The 22,774-nt window shown below is 41.0% G+C and overlaps 1 protein-coding gene across 1 annotated transcript in view; it reads left to right on the forward strand.

The window, feature by feature from the left end:
* UNC80 (unc-80 homolog, NALCN channel complex subunit) overlaps positions 1 to 22,774 on the forward strand; it is a 238,742-nt gene that overhangs the window by 166,257 nt on the left and 49,711 nt on the right. The window contains exons 52-59 of the mRNA XM_040357443.1: positions 5,675 to 5,798; positions 6,003 to 6,128; positions 9,201 to 9,324; positions 14,099 to 14,305; positions 15,694 to 15,878; positions 16,067 to 16,232; positions 18,246 to 18,425; positions 18,641 to 18,776. Of these exons, the coding sequence (XP_040213377.1) occupies positions 5,675 to 5,798; positions 6,003 to 6,128; positions 9,201 to 9,324; positions 14,099 to 14,305; positions 15,694 to 15,878; positions 16,067 to 16,232; positions 18,246 to 18,425; positions 18,641 to 18,776 (1,248 nt within the window). The remainder of the gene's footprint in view (positions 1 to 5,674; positions 5,799 to 6,002; positions 6,129 to 9,200; positions 9,325 to 14,098; positions 14,306 to 15,693; positions 15,879 to 16,066; positions 16,233 to 18,245; positions 18,426 to 18,640; positions 18,777 to 22,774) is intronic.

Below are 22,774 nucleotides of genomic sequence, written 5' to 3' on the forward strand. Positions count from 1 at the left end.
CATTACTGACAGTAACTTAAAGGGGTTGTAAAGGTTCATGTTTTTTCACCTTAATGCATCCTATGCATTAAGGTGAAAAAACATCTGACGATTACAGCCCCCCCGTTTTACTCACTTGAGCCCTGGAAGGTCCCGTGTCGCAAACGCACTTGATCTTTGCTCCGGCTTCTTGGCTCTTCATTGCATAGATTGATAGCAGCGCAGCCATTGGCTCACGCTGCTGTCAATCAAATCCAGTGACGCAGGTGCCTGGGGGTGGGACCTGAGTGTATGACACGGGAGAGCGCTCGCAAAGATAACCCCCTCAGAGAGAGCTTCCCAGAGGGGGTTAGCTATTGCAGGGAGGAGCCGAGAGAGCCGCCGAGGGACCCCAGAAAATGGCGCTCGGGGCCACTCTGTGCAAAACGAGCTGCACAGTGAAGGTAAGTATGACATGTTTGTTATTTAAAAAAAAAATGCACACCTTTACAATTACTTTAATTTGTAGCAAATTTAAATGCAAATTTAAATGCATATGCTTCTAATTAAATAATAGTTAAATCAATGGCAAAATACAGGGGGTATAGTAAAGAAAGTCATAGGCTTGGGCAGGCATACACATGTATATAATATACATGTATGTGTGTGTGTGTATATATATATATATATAACACCCACCCTAGAGAGCCCCTTCCTTACATCAGGGTCCCCAGAGAGTCTCAACTTACATCAGGGTCCCCAGAGAGCCTCAACTTACATCAGGGTCCCCAGAGAGCCTCCCCTTACATCAGGGTCCCCAGTGAGCCTCCCCTTATATCAGGGTCTGCAGAGAGCCCCTTCCTTACATCAAGGTCCCTAGAGAGCCCCCTTATACATCAGGGTCCCCAGAGAGCATCCCCATACATCAGGGTCCACAGAGAGCCCCTTCCTTACTTTAGGGTCCCCAGAGAGCCTCCCTATACATCAGAGAGGGGGGTGGATAAGATGGGGTGAAAAAGAGAGTCTGCAGTCCCTACCCCTGTCTGTGTGGGTAGGCGTGTGGGATTTCTTCCTGTTCCATGACAGCACTGTGAGCTAGGAGAGGAGGTTGGAGAAGTGCAGGCTCTGGGAGGTGCCAGGGATGCTGCTCAGGATGGGGGTGAGGCCTCTTCACCTCCCTCCTGGGCTCTTCCTGGCTGCCCAGACATCCCCCTCCCTGTTTATAGATGCCGCTGCCTTGCACCCCACCACCACCACTGGACCAGTGGTGGGACAATCCAGTCCAGGACCATGACAAGGGGGCTGGGCACAACTCTTTAGGTCCCATGAGCACTAGCGCCGAGAAGGAAGTGGAATCCTTCTCCACTTTCAATGCTGGGCAGGGAGGGAGTTGCATCCGTGACATCACTGGTTGCTAGAAACTAGGCGGCTCTAGCAACCAGTGGCCAAGAATGGAGTCAGGTGGAGGCGGGGGGAACCAGCACTACCACGGCTTAGTCTGCCCCTGTTTCCTGCATTCTGGACTGGGACATACCTGCTAATTGTGGGACTGCACCCACCCAGTAAGAGACTCAGGCTATGGACCCCAGACTTTGGGCTATAGCCCCAATAGCCACCCCATAGCGATGCCACTGGTTTGCACTTACACTGAAGCAAACTGTACTAGACCACAAAGGAACTGTGCCCTGGACCACCTCTTCCAAGTTGTCCCAGATACAGAACTTTTAACCATTCTCAGGCATGGTTTGAAGCACTCACACTACACAAGCAAACCAGACCAAGGGGGAAAACCATGCCCAGGCTCAGTTAAAATTGCCAATGTGAGTGCAGTCTAAGAGAGGGAACTGCAAGCTAAATTTCAGGCAATTCTGAACAGGTAGAGTGCTCACACTTCTCCATAGTACCAGAGCTGATCAGTTTCTCCCCCACACTCCTGTTAGCCTATTACTATAATGGTAGAGTGCAATCTCCATTACATTAAAACAGAAAAAATTGCGCTTGTCACAGAATTTAGTGGTTGGTGATGACCAGAAATCACACCCCGATTCAAAATCAATAGGGAGGCAGCAGCTTTTGTGCAGAGGCACTGGAAGAAATTGTACAGAAAAAAAGAAGTTTAAAGCTGAGCCTTTAACCCGGACTCAGTGTAAACAATAGCCCATATATTTATATATTGTTGTTGTTCCTCAATAAGAACTCTGTTAGTGGGGAGAGAGTCTATATCCTTCACACTATTGCATGGAGCTGCTACACATGAGAAACTTCTATCACCACCGTGAAACACTTCAGTCTTCAGTGAGAGCCCACCACCATAATCTCAAGTCTATTACCAGATACACTGGAATATAAAGCAGTCGACTATAACCTAGCCGCGGCCTTTGGGGAGACAACCCACTCCCTGGATTACTGCGGATGTGCTCGGACTGAATAAGTGCGTCTGGGAGGACGTGCGGTGACATCATTGCGTTCTGGAGGAAGGGCTCCGCTCCATGTGTTAGCTCCATGTGTTAGCCGGCCGGCAACAAACTACTTTTAAACGCTCGTTTTGTACTTTAACAATGTGAGTACCTTTTTTATATTCTTTTGGTTTTAATAAATTTTCCTGGCGGAATTACACTATGTCCTGCTATTTTTATATTTGACCGTATGGTGGTGTGCCGTTACGTCTGCGGGAACAAGTGGCAGATTCGTATCCAGGGAGTGGGTTGTCTCCCCAAAGGCCGCGGCTAGGTTATAGTCGACTGCTTTCTATTCCAGTGTATCTGGTAAGAGACTTGAGATTATGGTGGTGGGCTCTGACTGAAGACTGAAATGTTTTCACGGTGGTGATAGAAGTTTCTCATGTGTAGCAGCTCCATGCAATAGTGTGAAGGACATAGACTCTCTCCCCACTAACAGAGTTCTTATTGAGGAGCAACAACAATATATAAATATATGGACTATTGTTTACACTGAGTCTGGGTTAAAGGCGCAGGTTTTTTTCTGTACAATCTCCATTACATCCAGGAATCACCAGAGCTTTGCTTGTTCACTATCGCCCAGCACTTTATGCCTGCTTGCAGTTCTCTTTTTTTATAGTAACAGGAAATGTTCTATAGAATACTATGGATGCTCCAAAACCTGGGGTACATCTCCCCCCCCCCATGCCTGACACATTTGGTGCAGCCTCTAAAGGAATCTAAGTCTAAATGTCAGTTTTCTAGTTTTGGTGTAGATCCAGGCAAACATTAATATCTAAAGGTTTTCTTCTAGGCTTAATGACCTTGTGATTCTGTTGCCATTTAATATGTGGTGTACTTTTCACCGAATTTAAGCCATTTCATGACATTGTGCTCATGGTACTTTTTTTAAGTCTGTATTTCATTACCAAAATTAAGTCAACAATTCTAAAATTACTATCTCAATCACAAGTTATCAAGATTTCTATTCTTGCAGATTTATGTTATTTTTACAAAATTTTAAAGCTTAACGCAAGGAATTCAGCCACTTTCTAAAATCTGCTATGCTACCTCGTGGACATATCTCTTCTATTTACAACTGACAGTTTAACTGAGAGCCAGGAATACAGCTATCACTATACTCCCATCGCTCTGACAGGAGTGATGCTACTTTATCACACAGCAACAGCTCTACCAGCTCGTCCCCTCTGCTGCCCATTCCCAGAAGGCTTTGTATTTTGTGAATGGGTTCACATAATACAAAGCACTCTGTGATTGGGCAGGATTATGGGAGGGACAGCAGAGCAGTTGCATACAACCCTGCAGCTGCAGGAGCATAGACCAGAAGGTCCAGCATGGTAAAGCAAGAAGTAAAGCGATAGCTACAGTGAGGAAAATAAGTATTTGAACACCCTGCTATTTTGCAAGTTCTCCCACTTGGAAATCATGGAGGGGTCTGAAATTGTTATCGTAGGTGCATGTCCACTGTGAGAGACATAATAAAAAAAAAAATCCAGAAATCACAATGTATGATTTTTTTAACTATTTATTTGTGTGATACAGCTGCAAATAAGTATTTGAACACCTGAGAAAATCAATGTTAATATTTGGTACAGTAGCCTTTGTTTGCAATTACAGAGGTCAAACGTTTCTTGTAGTTTTTCACCAGGTTTGCACACACTGGAGGAGGGATTTTGGCCCACTCCTCCACACAGATCTTCTCTAGATCAGTCAGGTTTCTGGGCTGTCGCTGAGAAACACGGAGTTTGAGCTCCCTCCAAAGATTCTCTATTGGGTTTAGGTCTGGAGACTGGCTAGGCCACGCCAGAACCTTGATATGCTTCTTACAGAGCCACTCCTTGGTTATCCTGGCTGTGTGCTTCGGGTCATTGTCATGTTGGAAGACCCAGCCTCGACCCATCTTCAAAGCTCTAACTGAGGGAAGGAGGTTGTTGCCCAAAATCTCGCAATACATGGCCCCGGTCATCCTCTCCTTAATACAGTGCAGTCGCCCTGTCCCATGTGCAGAAAAACACCCCCAAAGCATGATGCTACCACCCCCATGCTTCACAGTAGGGATGGTGTTCTTGGGATGGTACTCATCATTCTTCTTCCTCCAAACACGGTTAGTGGAATTATGACCAAAAAGTTCTATTTTGGTCTCATCTGACCACATGACTTTCTCCCATGACTCCTCTGGATCATCCAAATGGTCATTGGCAAACTTAAGACGGGCCTTGACATGTGCTGGTTTAAGCAGGGGAACCTTCCGTGCCATGCATGATTTCAAACCATGACGTCTTAGTGTATTACCAACAGTAACCTTGGAAACGGTGGTCCCAGCTCTTTTCAGGTCATTGACCAGCTCCTCCCGTGTAGTCCTGGGCTGATTTCTCACCTTTCGTAGGATCATTGAGACCCCACAAGGTGAGATTTTGCATGAAGCCCCAGTCCGAGGGAGATTGACAGTCATGTTTAGCTTCTTCCATTTTCTAATGATTGCTCCAACAGTGGACCTTTTTTCACCAAGCTGCTTGGCAATTTCCCCGTAGCCCTTTCCAGCCTTGTGGAGGTGTACAATTTTGTCTCTAGTGTCTTTGGACAGCTCTTTGGTCTTGGCCATGTTAGTAGTTGGATTCTTACTGATTGTATGGGGTGGACAGGTGTCTTTATGCAGCTAATGACCTCAAACAGGTGCATCTAATTTAGGATAATAAATGGAGTGGAGGTGGACATTTTAAAGGCAGACTAACAGGTCTTTGAGGGTCAGAATTCTAGCTGATAGACAGGTGTTCAAATACTTATTTGCAGCTGTATCATACAAATAAATAGTTAAAAAATCATAAATTGTGATTTCTGGAATTTTTTTTTTTGATTATGTCTCTCACAGTGGACATGCACCTATGATGACAATTTCAGACCCCTCCATGATTTCCAAGTGGGAGAACTTGCAAAATAGCAGGGTGTTCAAATACTTATTTTCCTCACTGTATGTTCCTGGCGCTCTGTAATAATGTTAATTGTAAATGAAAGCGGTATGTCCACAAGGTGGCATACACCTCATTAGACTTAACCTATAGTAACCTGGCATATTTTAAAAAGTGTCTGATTTCCAGGAGTTCAGCTTTGATAAGCTATGATTGTAATTCAGAAGATGTTTGATGATTATTTATGCACAGGAAGATGCCTTTTCTCCAATGAGTCAGCTCTCCAATATAGTTCTGAAGCCTAATTTTGCTGTTTTAATCTCTCTAATCTTACCTCCTGTTGTATTGCAGGCGACAGGTTGAGTGGGAGCCTGCCAGCAATTTGATAGAAGGGGTTTGTTTGACACTTCAGAGGCAGCCAATCATATCCTTCCTGCCTCACCTTAGGTCACTAATCAATGTGTGTGTGAATTTGGTGAGTAAGCTTGTAATGGAGGGCCTTCCGTTTTGTAACCAGGTCACTGTCTTACACATCTGTGTTTAATATCTGCATGATCCGTGGAGCCACGTGTGAGGAAGTGCTGAAATCTGTGTTGTTTACATTCAGCGGTATTTGTTTCCTGTTCACATTTGTTGCCTTTGATCTAACTGCCTGATATACATTGCATTTACTTTACAGGTAATGGGGGTTGTGGGGCCCTCTAGTGTTGCAGATGGATTACCTCTCCTCCATCTTAGCCCATACCTTTCCCCTCCTCTACCCTTCAGTACAGCGGTTGTAAGGCTGGTAGCAATGCAGATACAGGTTAGTACTTGTCCTAATTTGTATCTAATTACATTTTTTATTGTTGATAATTCCGTAACTACATATACGGTGTGTGTTGTGAACACATACAGATTCCTTTTACTCAGGACCTGCATGTGCAGCTCATTATACATAATCAGCACAATCCCAGATAGCAAGGATAACTTGCCACAAATTTGTGGCAGTGTTGAATTGTAAGTCTGTTAACTTGCTGCACATTTTCACTGGCAAGTTGTACACTTGTAAAGCACTTGAAGCACAAGTTCTAGTTTGCGTGGCAAGTCTCTAGCAAGAGCAAAATTGCAGTGGTGAGTCTACTCACTTCTTGAAGACGTCACATGATAAAACGTACATAGGATGGGACAAGGACGCTGATGCCATCGCGTGCTGGTTCATACTCGCGGTCTTTGTTTAGCCTGGAGTTGTATGGCAAACAAAGCTGAGCATGTTTCCCTAATGCCAGGGTAGCACTCCTGACATGTGAGTGGAATTGTCTTTGTTTTAAATCAAAGCCTGTAAAATGGTTTTATGCTATGGAAGCTGCCTTCCTTCTATTTTTTTTTTCACATTGACCACTGTATCTCATGAAATGAGATACTGACCATATACCCATAAGGAGAGTGAGTTGCAGTCGGTGCCATATGGGAGACAATTCTGGCATGTCTGTTGGTTTATTAACTTACCAGCATAATGATCTGGTGAGTCCATTTGAGTAGGAGTGGTCAGTAGTTTATTTAGATTTTGTGCTGCCCTAGGCCTGACTAAACTCGTGCACCCCCTAATTTAAATATGACCCACCCCTTCTTGTCAAGGCCATACCCCTTTTTGTTTAAGACCCACCCTGAAATTTTCGAGTGGGGACACTAGTTCTTAGGACCTGGGAGGGGCAATGGATTGCCTTAATTTGCATAGATTTCCTCTTACTTCTTGTTTGTCTATGGGGCAGGAAGTGAAGGGAAATCTCTGCAATGGGACAGGGATGGTAAAAAATAAACGGACAGGGGCTATAACCCTCCCTTACTCTATCCAAAATGGAAAAAATAAATAAAGTGCCGCCTATAGTTCTACTTTAAGCACACATTTCTGATAATTTTATGGAGAGGACTAAGAAGATATAATCATGCCAATGGTGCAGCAGAAAACATATAGCACAGTGAGATAGGTTTGTGGTCCAGGCTGATAGGACCGTCAAAATTAAAAGCAGCTTGCGTTAGGCTAACAGTGTAGCACAATCCAGCGGGGACTCTTTTCGTGCTGCCCCCCTGCAAAGTGCTGCCCTAGGCCTGGGCCTTTTTGGCCTAGGCCAGGATACAGACTTGGGAGTGGTGAAGGATTTCACATTGCGGTGGAGCACTTTGTTAATCTGCAGATTAAAGATTTTATTGGATTTCACATTTTTTTTGGCACCTCACATTATAATTTTAAATAGAACTTTATATAATATTTTTTCTTAATTACTTGTCACTGTTTAGATTTTCATTTGTTTGAAAATATTGTATGTATTATCATATTAGCACTTTTGTGATTTTTTTATTTTAACACTATTGATTTGCACTGACTATGCACTTTATTTAAATTGGATATATTTTCTTGCACACTCATTTTATATTAGCAAAATTGTTGATATAGAGATATTTACCTATTAGAATATTGAGGATATTTCAGCCATAGTGAAGCCTGGCAAGTTTAGCAATAGTTTAGCAAGTCATTTTCAAACTTGCAGCATAATTGCTTGCTCTCTGGGATGTCATTGTAATTGGGTGAATGACTACTGTGTGCATGTGCGGGAGTAAAGCTGGCCATACATTATACAATTTTCTTGTTTAATTTCCTTTATATTTACCTTCAACTATGTAGTGCAAGGGCCTGCCTCATTGCATACAAATTGAAAGTGTTTAGGTTTGACCCCATATTATATGGTTTTGGTAAATCTAGGAAAAGGAAAATTGTACAAAAAAAATGTATAATGTATCACCAGCCTTATAACATCCCCCAGCCCACCAAGAGGCCGAAAACCCAGAAGACGTCTGGGGAGAACATGCCTGCCAGGGATCCAACAGTCCCATCGCTGGAGTGAAGGTGAGTATTCTGTTGACTGTAGTTCTACTTTATATATAAAGTTATAAAGTTTCCTGTTAAAGGTAACCTATCCTGAGAAAATACAAAGGCTACAATTGCACTAAAAAAACAGATGCCCAGATGTAAAGCTGGTCCTGTGGCTTTAATATTATTAGAGATCCTCTTCTGCAACAAGGTAACAGATTAAATGTCTGACTTCACCCTGACATTGTAATCTATATGCTTGTTCCAGGTTAGTGACTTAGAAAGTACTGATACCAGAGATAGCCAGGAAACAAACAATTTCAAAAACAGGTCAGCAATTGCAGCACCAAATATTATCTCAGCATGGGAACCTTTAGAGCCCTTTCACACTGGGGTGGTAGGGCGTCGGCGGTAAAGCGATGCTATTTTTAGCGGCACATGACCGTCGTTTTCGCGATGCTATTCGGCCGCTAGCGGAGCACTTTTAACCCCTGCTAGTGGCCAAAAAGGGTTAAAACCACCGGCAAAGCTCCGCTGCAACAGCACTTTGCCAGCAGTTCGGCGACGCTGCCCATTGATTTCAATGGGCAGGAGTGCTTTACAGCGCCTCAAAGACTTTTTTCTACCATCCTGCCAGCACCTCAGGCTTTCACACTGGAGTGAATAGAGCTGCTCTTTTAGGGCGCTTTGCAGGCGCTATTTTTAGCGTTATAGCGCATGCAAAGCACCTCAGTGTGAAAGGGGTCTTAGGTCGTTTGGCACATAATCTTACACTCTGCTTCTAGTCATTCTGAGATTGGCATTTCAATACACAATGGATGAAATCTTTTGTGACTGTATATATATTTATTTATACTTAAACAAATGTTTAAAGTCAGCATTTGATAAATTTTCTTTTTTGCAGTGAAGATGTTTATTAATTTTTCTGGCATTATATATGTTTTTATAAACGTTATCACCTTGTTTAAAACAGAGATAGGCTACATGTTGAACAGCTCAGTGATGGTGTGATTTATGTGTGTGATTTAGGCTTTAAAGGAGGATTTTCCCTTGAGTCATGTGATCTCACCTTTCACTAATTTGGAAAGACGAGAGGGGATGCTGCTCAACCTGCTCATTCCTTTTGTATTGACAGTTGGATCAGGAAGCAAAGGTTTGGCATATATGACATACATTTTGATTCCATATTCTTTTTTTTTTATTGTCTGTTAATTCTTTATTCACTTTATTGCTGTAATTTTTACTAGTATTTTTTTTCCTCCTATTGAACTGTGTAGAATAAAGACTAAACACGAGGAATCCTTTATATTTTAAAACCAAAGAAACCAGAATGAAAATGTACACAATTTTTTTTTTAATATTGCTTTGCACTAATCCCACCTCTGGATAATAACCACCACAATGATGTAAAACATAAAAAAATATATATGTATAATATTGTGCCACGTTATTATAAAAAATATGCATCAAATATGACTTAGGTGCAGTTAAATAAAAAACTCCCACATAAAATACATGAATGAGTAAACATCAATATCAAATAAAATAAAATCATTTTTGAATTTTATTTATTATTGTGGTGCTAGCAGCTTTATCATATGGGGGAAAAAAACAGAATGATGGATGCAGTGAATGAAATAAATAAATTAAGCTGCATTCCCATTTGTTTATCTATATCGTTCTTGGGAAATATAAATATATGGAAACTGGTTATAAATATTCACTACAGTACAACAACCATTTTAATAAATACCATATAATAGAAGCTAAAGTTGACTTATCATTAAAATGTATACTTTATGTAGAGCAAATGTTGTTGTTCAGTCGTTTAGTCGTGTCCGACTCTTTGTGACCTCATGGACTACAGTGCGCCAAGCCTTTCTGTCCTCCACTGCCTCCTGGAGCTTGCTTAACTTCATGTTCATTGTTTCAATGATGCTGTCTATCTATCTTGTTTTCTGTCATCCTCTTCTCTCCTCTTTTTACTTCTATGTTTCCCAGCAGCAGGGTTTTTTCCAATGTGTCCTCTCTTCGCATTAGATGGCCAAAGTATTTGAGTTTCAGCTTCAGGATCTGTCCTTCCAGTGAATATTCAGGGTTGATTTCCTTCAAGATTGACTGGTTTGATCCTAATATTACGTGATCTGGCGCAGCCGATCCGACCTGCCGCCGTAAAACTGCGGCGGCTGGTCGGTAAGCGGTTAATGTTCAATTTCAGGCCAGCTTTTGTACTCTGCTCTTTCACCTTCATTAAGAGACTATTTAGTTCTTCTTCACTTTCTGCCATTAATGTGGTATTGTCTGCAAATCTCAGGTTGTTGATATTTCTCCCTGCGAACTTAACTCCAGCTTGTGATTCGTCGATCCTGGCATTTCGCACGATGTACTCTGCATAAAAATGAAATAAGTAGGGTGACAATATACATCCTTGCTGCACTCCTTTCTCAATTTTAGGCCAGTCAGTTGTTCCATGTCCTGTTCTATCTGTTGCTTTTTGACTGGCATACAGGTTTTTCAGAAGACAGGTGAGGTGGTCTGGTATTGTAATTTCTTTCTGTATTTGCCACATCTTGTTGTGATCCACACAATCAAAGGATTTACTGTAGTCAATAAAGCAGAAGTAGTCATTCTTCTAGAACTCTTTTGCTTTCTCCATGATCCAGCGAATGTTGGCAATTTGATGTCTAGTTACCCTACCTCAGGGTTTGACAAATTTGCTTGGAATCTAGGAGCCAGCCAAAAAAGTTAGGAGCCAGAAAACACGCCCTGTCCCGACGAGCTCGCGCACAGAAGCGAACACATACGTGAGTAGCGCCCGCATATGTAAACGGTATTCAAACCACACATGTGAGGTATCGCCGTGATCGTTAGAGCGAGAGCAATAATTCTAGCTATAGATCTTCTCTGTAACTCAAAACATGCAACCTGTAGAATTTTTTAAACGTCGCCTATGGAGATTTTAAAGGGTAAAAGTTTGTCGGCATTCCACGAGCGGACGCAATTTTGAAGCGTGACACGTTGGGTATCAATTTACTCGGCGTAACATTATCTTTCACAATATAAAAAAAATTGGGATAACTTTACTGTTGTCTTATTTTTTAATTAAAAAAAGTGTATTTTTTCCCCAAAAAAGTGCGCTTGTAAGACCGCTGCACAAATACGGCGTGACAGAAAGTATTGCAATGATCGCCATTTTATTCTCTAGGGTGTTAGAATAAAAAATATATATAATGTTTGGGGGTTCTAATTAGAGGGAAGGAGATGGCAGTGAAAACAGTGAAAAATTACACATTAGAACTGCTGTTTTACTTGTAATGCCAACGGCCACCACCAGATGGCGCCAGGTCACAGAAGGAAGCTTGGGACTTCACAAGGCCGCAAAGCCGCGGCCTCAATTACCGACCGCCGCGATCGCGCGGCGGGGGAGTTGGGGGCGCACGGAGGCACAGGATCTTGTGTCTCCGTGCGCCCCCACCTCCCCCGCAGCGTGATCGTGGCGGGCCTGCAACGGCCGGTAATTGAGGCCGCGGCTTTGCGGCCTCAATTACCGGCGGGCGCCAGGTCACAATTTCTTGTCGCAATTGCGATCTGGCGTCTGGTTTTTGTCCAGCCCTGCTCTACCTCTTCAATATCCAGCATGTACTTGTGGTAGCTCTCAGTTCACATGCTGCTGAAGCCCAGCTTCAAGAATTTTCAGCATAACCTTGCTGGTGTTTGAGATGAATGTGATCGTACGGTAGTTTGAACATTCTTTGGTGCTGCTATTATTTGGTATTGGAATGTAAACTGACCTCATCCAGTCCTGTGGCCATGGTTGAGTTTTCCAAATTTGTTGGCATATTGAGTGCAGTACTTTAACAGCATCATCTTTTAGCATTTTAAATAACTCAGCTGGCATACTTCCTACCTCCACTAGATTTGTTATTAGCAATGCTTTCTAAGGCCCACTTGACATACCTCTCCAGAATATCCGGTTCAAGGTCAGTGACTGCATCATCGTGGGTATATGGGACATTCAGATCTTTCTTGTATAGTTCTTCTGTGTATTCTTGCCATCTTTTCTTTATCGCTTCTGCGTCTGTCAGGTCTTTGCCATATTTGTCTATTATAGTGCACATCTTTGCACAAAACTTTCCCTTAATATCTACAATTTCTTTGAAATGCTCTCTAGTCTTTCCCATTCTGTTGTTTTCCTCTAATTCTTTGCATTGATTGTTTAATAAGGTCCTTTTTCTCTACTTGCTATCCTCTGGAAGTCTGCATTCAGATGGGCATATTCTCAATTGCCTTTTGCCTTCCTTCTTTGTTCAGCTATTTGTATGGCCTCATCAAATAGCCGCTTTGCTTTCTTGCATTTCTTCTGCTTTGGGATGGTTTTCATTGATGCGTCTTGTATGATGTTGCACACTTCCTTCCATAGTTCCTCAGGCACTTTGTCTTTCAGATCTGATTTCTGTATTGACCATCTGGTGACATCCATCTGTGGAATGGCCTCTTGGGTTGTTGGAAAAGCTTGTTTGGTATTACCAGTGTGTTCTCTTGGCAAAACTCTATTAGCCTTTGTCCTGCTTAATTTTGTACTCCAAGGCCATAGTTACCTGTTATTCTGGATGTGCTTTGACTTCCTACTTTAGCATTCCAATCTCCCATTATGAGAAGGATATATTTTTTTGGAGTTAGTTCTAAAAGATGTTGTAGATCTCCATAAAAGCGGTCAACGTCAGCTTCTTCAGCATCAGAGGTTGGTGCATAAACTTGGATTATTATGATGGTAAGTGGTTTGCCTTGGATACGGACTGAGATCATCCTGTAATTTTTGGGATTGTAACCCAGTACTGCTTTCCTCATACCCCTATATGGATCACTGCCTTGCTGTGGCAAAGGGGTTTGCGTAATTCAGTGAGGCTACGAGCTATGCTGTGTAGGCTCAGCCAAGACGGACAAGTCACAGCGGAAAATTCTGACAAAATGTGATCCACTGGAGAAGGAAATGGCAAACCACTCCAGTATCCTTGCCAAGAGAACCTCATGAACAGAAGGAAAAGGCTAACAAATATGACACCGAAAGATGCGTCCCCCGGATCAGAAGCTGCCCAATGTTCTATTTGGGAAGAGTAGAGGGCAATTTCTAGTAGCTCCAGAACTAATGAAATGGCTGAACCAAAGCCGCAAGGACTCTTAGCTGTGGATCGTATGAGTGAAAGTAAAGTCCGATGCTGTAAAGAAGAATACTGCATGGAAACCTGGAATGTAAGATCAATGAATCAGGGTAAGCTGGATGTGGTCAAACAGGAGATAGTAAGATCGATATCTTAGCAATTGGACTGGAATGGGCAAATTCAACTCAGATGACTACTATATTTACTACTGTGGTCAAGAAGCTCTCAGAAGAAATGGTTTAACCCTCATAGTCAACAAAAGAGTGAGGAAATCAGTACTAGGGTACAATCCCAAAATTACATGTACAGTTTATCTAAAACCCTATAACAAAATTATAATTGCCCTTGAACTTTGTTTCCCCCTCATGCACCTTAAGCTGAACTTAGACAGTAGAGGACAGCAGAATGCGCAGGTATGGTTCAACCACTCGCATCTTTCCTGGCCGGTGCTTTCCTAAATGCAACTGTTTTTGTTTAGCCTATTAAGCAGAATAGGAAGAAGCACTATAGATAATCACACAAAGCTTTCTAACCTGTCCAAATAGATTTGCCCCAGAAAAGATCATTACCCATTGAGGCCCTCTGTCATCCAGTGTCAGTGAAGACCTTAAAGATCAAACATATTACCTATGTTTGATCTTTGCCTAAAAGAGGTTTTTGAAATACAGTCGGAAACAGGCTTTTCCTTATAAACATCAGCTGTCTCAAAATCTGTTCATCTTCTACCTACTCACATGATCTGTTTTGTATTTTCTTGAAAACCCCCAGATAGCCCCTGTCTGGAGCAGCCTGAAGTCTTTTTGCTGTTGCAGACTGTGATCAATATTCTGCTGCCTCCACGTATCATAAGCACTTCCCGTAGCAAAAACTTCATGCTGGAAAGTTCACCTGCACACTGTTCTACTCCTGGTGATGCTGGGAAAGATCTTCGAAGGGAAGGATTGGCAGATTCTACCAGTCAAGCTGCTTATCTTGGTAAGGTTCTGTAATCTAATGGTTTAATATTTTGTTGACATTGCACAGCCTTTTTTTTCCCCACAACTATCTACTTTGCTTTCATAATTACAAAAAATATGTTTTTCCTATAGCAGTTAAGGAGAGCCAGTCACTGCCTTAAAAAATTTAACAGAATGAAGCCTCGTACACATGACCATTTTCCTCGGCAAAATCCATCAAGAAAAATGCTGGCAGAGCATTTTTGCAGAGAAAAACGGTCGTGTGTATGTTTTTCATCGGAAAAACTGTCGTGGATCTTGACGAGAAAAAAAGAGAACATGCTCTCTTTTTTCTCGTCGGGAGTCTCAATTTCCTCGTCGTGTTTCTCGTTGGGCTGGTTTACGCCGAGGAACACGTTTGTGTGTGTGCTTAGAAACCTGTACATGCTCAGAATAAAGTATGAGACGGGAGCGCACCTTCGGTAAAAGTAGCGTTCGTAATGGAGAAAGCACATTCGTTACGCTGTAACAGACTGAAAAGCGCAAATCGTCTCTCATCTACTTAACACGCAGTAACATGAGATTAGCAAAAGCAGCCCCAAGGGTGGAGCCAATGGAATCGAACTTCCCCTTTATAGTGTCGTCGTACATGTTGTACGTCACCGCATTTGAGAATGACGAGATTTTGTCTTGACAGTGTGTATGCAAAGAAAGCTTGACAAGATTCTCGACAAGCCTGACAAGAAACTCGTAGAGGAAAACAAAGTTTCTTTTACGACGAGATTCTCGGTCATGTGTACGAGGCCTGAGTCTCCTGGGGCTTAGGGAGGCTTTTACAGGCAAATAACATGCATAAAATACATTAAGGGCATGGGAAATGTTTTTGTAGAAAATAATTGTCTGGTGACAGGGTCTCTTTAACACTGCCTTTGTTGACTAGAAATACAGTTTTACTGGAAATTTAGGATTTTTTTTAAATATCTCTTTCTATAAACATGCCCAATCATATCAGTTAAATTTGCATGTTATTATACTAAGCATATACCCTTGATTATATTTTATTGTGAAATATAAGAGAAAGTTCAGAAAAGTATTTTTTTTTTTTTGCCCACAGTTTGGTTTGCCAGGGGGGTCTGTAGAGGAGGCATTTTTGAATAGACATATATAGATGTTTCTCTATCTGATCATTATAGCCCAGGTCAGGCAGTGGTCATACCATGTTTATTCATAACCAAAGATTGTCAGATCATATAATATGCTGGTCATAAAGCACCGGTTATACCCAAATATATGCTATATCTTTCAACTGTCAGTTGATTCTCAAGGTCTGAAGAAAAGGTCAACTTTAGCTTAAAATGGAAAAAGTTTTTATGGATGAGATTTAGCACGATTCTCCACTCTCACCTCAATTATTTATTCTTTTTACAGCTCTGAAGGTTATTTTGGTCTGCTTTGAACGCCAGCTGGGAAGTGAATGGTATCAACTAAGCCTGCAAGTTAAAGAGATGGCTTTGAGAAAGGTGGGGGGATTGGCTCTTTGGGACTTCCTTGATTTCATTGTAAGAACTCGGATCCCGATATTTGTTCTTCTTAGGCCTTTCATCCAGTGTAAGGTGAGCAAATTTCTAATGGTGAATACTATTGTTGGAATATTACAAGACTGCTTTTAAATCATGTCAATGTATTTCATGTTTTTCATAGCAAAGTCAAGCATTTGCATCTAAACAGCAACATTTAGTTGTTTCTATATGTTTCCAATATTGGTTTACAAGGATGAATTTGTCTCCCACTCCTCCACTAGTTGCTAGCACAGCCAGCAGAGACTCAGGAAGAGCTGAGCGCACGGCAGCACATAGCAGACCAGCTGGAGAGGCGTTTCATCCCAAGACCTCTGTGCAAGAGCTCCCTTATAAATGAGTTTAATAATGAGTTGAAGATCCTGAAGGAGGCAGTTCATAGTGGGTCAGGTAAGACCAGAACAGTCCTGGATGTGCAGTTTAAGCATCATGTACTGTATAAACTAGACATACAACTAAAACTGGATCTGCCAACACATACTGTATGAGTGGATCTTCATATGGAAACATGCTATGTACTAGTATCTGTCCAACATGGACCATGGGCATGGCAGCCATCAGAAATTGTGGGGCTCCTTAAACAACCTGAGGCCTGGGCCACCCCAGGCCTGACCACCAACATTTCCTAGGCCCCACCCACTGGCCATCCCACAGAATCTGCCCTCTAGCTATCCCACCAAGTCCTTCAGTGCACACACATTTATTTTAGCACTCATACAACGTCATATATGAAAATACACAGTGTATTATAAGTCATTAGTGCTTTCAAGGTTAACAGTAGGAAATTACAGTATATTTTGCCCAAAAGAGACATCTCAATCCAGCAGCTGCAGCTGCACGCATTAAGTTGCAAAATGCATAGAGGCCGCGGGACCATTGCCAGCTCGTCATGTCCAGTCTGAGTATATCGAGGCTAGGAACGCAAGCAATAAAGTGAGGCATCACACGTGCAGACCAGGACATACTCGTACATTTGTATACTCCTATTTACGGCTGGATCAGCTCAGTGCCGGCTCCCAGGCACCATTACATAACGAGACTACAGCCAAAGCATTGGGAGTGAGTGCTGATAAACCTGAGAGAGGGAGTGGTTATCCATTTGAACCAAAGGCAGATTTCTGGGTCCATCTGGTGAGTGGCCATGTTATCTGGTGACGGTGTAGGCACTATTTGCGGTGAAGGTGGAAACATAGATGGGCATCACTGCAAGAAATTATCTATTAAGGACTTTCTTAGCATATATACTAATATATTTTTTATTTTTTATATATTTTTTTTCGTATACAATACATTTTTCTTGCTTTCTTGGGGCACATTCAATCTGTGGACTGTAACAGTAGCATATTTGAAAAAAAAATATTATTTATTTCAAATTTTTTGATGGATTGAGAGATTCATATGTTATAGTTTGGCACAGGGCGCTGTATTGGTATTTATTGCACACTATTTGTTGATTGTTTTGCACATGAATTAATAACCATAGACACATGTACATACTTTTTGTTTTTTGAATAATAAGTTCACAGGATCAGTTGTGGTAAAATGTTTATATAAATTTAAGTTAGCGCAATTTACTTCACAAATACACAAATCTAAACCCAACCTTTGAGGTTGCATTTTTATTGCAGCAAGACTTAATAAGAATATTGATATCATCTTGGCGCCGGTAACACACAAAACTTTTAGTAAAATAATATGTAGCATTTGTAAAGTATTGAAGCAAAATAATGCTGTATTATTTACTTGCGATGCTGCATCAGTCCCCCACCGCCTTTTCACTCAGAACTGAGCCACCGAACACCACCGATGGCTCGGTTCTCTCACCTCCCCAAGGGGAGAGCTGCTGCCTGTCAATCTGTAGCTCTCCTGCTCTGCTTCTCCACGATGGAGCGCTGAGCTGTGGAGGGGCAGGAGCGGCCATCTCAGCGGCTCGCTGAGAGGCTGAGACTGCAATCAGTACAGGCACCTGGCGGACCCAGACTTCGGAAGTTGGGATCACACGGTATCTGGACTGATCTTGGTGACGTCAGTAGAGAGCGGACTTCAGACCACTCTGCTAAAAATGGGTCACACAGGAGTGCAGAACATATTGCACTCCCTGTGACCCTTAGAAGAAGCCCAGCCAAACAAGCCTAGGCTGGACTTCTCCTTTAAGGTTAGCTTTAGGCATGACTCAAGTCTATGTGTTTTAATGTGGTGCATTGTTTTTTAAATCAGCTTACCTCATATTTGAAGAGTTTACAAAAGTACATCCATGGTACTAAGACAATTTAGATAAATTTAAGTTAAGCGTTTATCTAACATTTTTATCTTTATAGCCATTCAGAATCTATTCTTATTATGTTGATTTGCAAATGGTGTAAGGCAAAGGGGCTCTTATCTCTCTATTTGTCTAACTTCAAGCATATCAAGGGAAGACATCCATCAGCACGGTTGGGACCTCCACCTCTGCTTACCGTTTGAGCTTGGCCACTATGTCTCGCTCTAACACAGGAACTGGAACAGTGTGGGAACAGGACAGCGAACACTCACAGCAAGCCTCACAGGACACACTCAGTCGCACTGATGAAGAGGAGGAAGAAAGTAAGTTGAAGATTCCTGTAATAAGGAGCACAAGCAGTCCATGTTCGCATCAATGGATATTGGACAGCATATTCAATAAATATTTCTTATATATTCTTACAATGAAATTCTAATTACCACGTTCTGACATGGATTCATGTTTGAAAACTTATCAGAGGTTCTCACTCTTCATCATACTATTAAAAAAAGTTCTTCTTTCTTTCTCTCCATTTTAGATGACTCTGTGAGCATGCCCAGTGTGGTAAGTGAACAGGATGTGTACCTCTTGAGTGCCATTGGTAGAAGACGTTTCTCCAGTCACGCATCCATGTCTGTTCCCCAGGCTGAGGGTGGCATGCTTCCCAGCCAAAGGTAACTGTGCTGTCCATCCATCGCATAGTTTCTAAAATTTAAATAATGGAAATAGCTGAACCATATATGTCATGCTTTTGATGCAATATATTTCCAAGAACATTATATGATGGCAAAACATTTTTAAAGGTGTTGAGTCGATGGCTCAATTGACGGTTAAGTTTTGCATTTATTCTGCATTGTTACAATGCCCAAATGACTAACTGCAGAGCATCTGGAAGGGTGAGGATGTAAATATTACATTGTTACAGGAATCATCTCTTGGGGGAGCTGTGTATGTGTTGGCCTTGCTAATTTGAATAAACAATTGTTTTGTTTTTAGCAAACGTCATGGTATTATGATCAGAATTAATGGGAATATTGCAAGATCCTCATTAACAACGGATTTGTTTACCAAGTCAGTATCTTTCAGCACTGACTTGGTAAACTTACATAAAACTGCAAGAATTATTAGGGTAGTGATTCATAAAAGACATACAGCATTACATAATGGACATCCTGGAAGATGCGGTATATGCACTTCACTATTATTACATTACAGTACTGAGGAAATATTTATTTTTGCTGTAACAAAGCTATTATTATTGTATTGATCATTGTGAAATAGTTCCTCTTTGATTGCTTAGCTGTAAATTACATAAACCTGTGTTGCTACATTTTTTCATAGTTTGCAAATTTCTCTTTTCCAGTTAAGTTTTCTGCCAATGTTTATTGTCCTATAAAATCTGGCTCCTTGTTACAGTTGTCAGGAATCTTGTTTTACTCTTGTGTTAAACAATGTTCGATAACAGAAGTCGACAGTCATAACAGAAAAATAACAGTACAGACAATTGCATCATGAAAAGCTTTTGCATTTGTTTCAAGAGACAACTTAGCTGGAACCAAGAGAAATTATATTGAGTAGGCACTGTTTGATTTTGATTCATTCTATTTCTGAACGTTGATTAGGTATTTACATATAATTTATGGTTATTGTCTATGGACAGTTGTTACTATTTCTTAAAGTCCTTGTGCTTATATTAGTTGTGTTTGTGTCTGCTATTTGCTTACCATATACGATTTACAGTTTCACGTTTTATCGTTGATATTGAAACCATTTGTGTAACAGAGGATAGCTGGTCATGTCTGTTAGTGTTTAGGTGCTTTACAATAGCATTACACTCATGATGGCTATCGTATTAATTAAAGCAGCAGAGCTAACATTTTTCATGTTTCCAAAACTGTCCTATTAACCTTATAATTTCAGATTGAATGTCAGATGTAATTTCTGATCAAGCGCTTTTGGTAACAACCAAAAGACCAACCGTCATAAGTACGAATGATGTAAATGTGCTTTCTGTGCAAGTTTGTAAAAGGAGTCCTTAGAGTAGAGTCACAAGCCAATTTTAGGTTCTGTATATATGGTATACAGAACCCCCCTAAAACATTCCTGCTGTAATAGCATTAGCTATTTCTAACAAAGATGAGCCTAAATACAATGGAATAATAATTTCATTGGCCACCTGGACAAGGAACTGCCTCATTCTTTAGGAAGATGCATAAAAACTTTGAAGTGCCCATTTATATGGCTACTTTGCTATCTCCTTTAGCATAAGTGAATTCAAACTTATAAATATTGGTTCTCAAGGCTACCAACAGTGCACGTTATCCACTCCTTCAGTATATCAAAGACCCACTATACCCCCAAAAATATTATATTATGTGAAATAGATACTAATAATTTTCACAGTGTGTATGTAAGATTACACATAAATGCATAAGTTGTGCTGAAAAGATAGCCTGCTCGGTAATGGAAAATATTGATTTCACCCCTCAAACACGTCAATTTTAAGAATCTTATCTTTTGATATTCTCTTGAAACTTGTCAAATTTATCTGCAGATTCAAAACCCATGAGGATAGATATTAAAGCTGGCATTGCCAACTTACAAGTATGCAGAATGATGCCTGGTACACACGATCGGGTTTCCCGGCAAATTTTTTACCGCCGGGAAACCCGAGAGGAAAAGCGAAAACCAGCATGGCAGCTTTTTCCCCTACACATGGCAGTTTTCCTGGCAGGAAAACTGCCATGAGAGCTTTGGCCCGGGAAACCCGGCCATGTGTATGCTCCCCCACAGGCTTTCCCCATAGGAAAACTGCTGGATTAAAAACCGTCGGGAATCCCGGCGAAAAAAAAGGAAACATGTTCTAATTTTTCCCGCCGCAAATTCTGACGGTTTTCCTGTTGGGAAAACTGCCATGGAGCATACACACGGACAGTTTTCCTGGCCAAAAGCTGTCATGACCATTTTCCAGATGGGAAAACTGGTCGTGCGTACGAGGCTTGAGAGTTGAAAGTTTTCAGACTTCCAATTCACCAATTCATTGGAAAGATGTAGGGTGACACTCATACATATGCCCCTCTCCTCACACACCCCTCGACATACCCTTGCAACCTCTCCACTACTCTGCAAATATTTATATTTATTGAATTAAGATTCATAAAATATTAAGATTTATAAAATATAAATACCTATTAGCCTTACATATCGAAAATGTATACCACTCATAATTTTCAGTTAAATTACAGCTCAACAGAATGAACATAATAATTTTAAATGTTATATATATTTCACAACATACTGTAAAATTATATATTGTACACAACTGATTGCACATTTGTAAAACCTCTATGGGTTTGACGTAATGTAACTAATAAAGATTTTGAAATTACAACTTTTCAAGCTTCACTGGCTGCAAGTTTGTTTCATGTCAGTGACCCACGAGCTCATGGAACCAGAATCAGAATCAGGATTACAGCCCAGAGCCTGCACTTTTAAGAACAAGTTAGCAGTGGCAGCTCCTATTTATCTAAACGTGGTTTTACTTCAAATCCTTTCTTACATAAACAAAGTCATTAAGATTACATGAGTTGTGTATAGTGGCCCTTTAACTGGCTTTTGTTTAAAAGAACCACATGCGTTAATTATCTCACTTTGACCAATGCTGGAATCTGAGATCTCATAAAAAAAGCATTTTTAGAAACCTCATGAGCCACTAATATGCATTTATTGAATAATATATAATGCCGCGTACACACGGTCGTTTTTTGTAATGAAAAAAAACGACACTTTTAAAAACGTCATTTAAAATGACCGTGTGTGGGGAAAACGTTGTTTTATGTCTTCTGAAAAACGACAAAAAAAAAATTCGAACATGCTTCAATTTTTTATGTCGTTTTTCAAAACGTCTTTTTTTGTGTCATTTAAAATGATAGTGTGTGGGTAAAACGACGTTTAAAACTATGTTTTTAAACCCGCGCATGCTCAGAAGCAAGTTATGAAGTGAGCTTGAATGGAACAGAGTGCCGTCGTACGTGCTGAACGTAACCGCGCTTTGCTAGAGCATTTTGAAAAAACGATGGTGTGTAGGCAACGTCGTTTTTTAAAATGAAGTTTAAAAAACGTTGTTTTGTTTTACAATAAAAAACTTTGTTTTATTTCATCACAAAAAACGACCGTGTGTACGTGGCATAAGACTTTCATGATGGAATGCAGCCACCTGATATATTTGCTGCTAGCTCCAAAATGAGTACATACTGCTGATTCACATAATAACCAAAGTGTTGTGCAACCAGTATTGATGTAAATAACGGCACTTTGGTATAGTGAAGTAACTGCTTTACAGGCATGCAGCTTAGAGACTGTTGCTCTGCTACAAACTGGTCTTTGCTTAAAGCTAAATTCCAGGCAAACCGCTAATTACATTATTTACAGTGGGGATCGAAAGTTTGGGCACCCCAGGTAAAAATTTCTATTAATGTGCATAACGAAGCCAAGGAAAGATGTAAAAACCTCCAAAAGGCATCAAATTACAGATTAGACATTCTTATAACATGTCAAAAAAAGTTAGATTTTATTTCCATCATTTACACTTACAAAAAAATGGCATCTGCAAAAGTTTGGGCACCCTACAGAGTTAATATCTTGTACTGCTCCCTTTGGCAAGTATCACAGC

Source organism: Rana temporaria, chromosome 6, assembly GCF_905171775.1.
Source record: "Rana temporaria chromosome 6, aRanTem1.1, whole genome shotgun sequence".
NCBI lineage: Eukaryota > Metazoa > Chordata > Amphibia > Anura > Ranidae > Rana > Rana temporaria.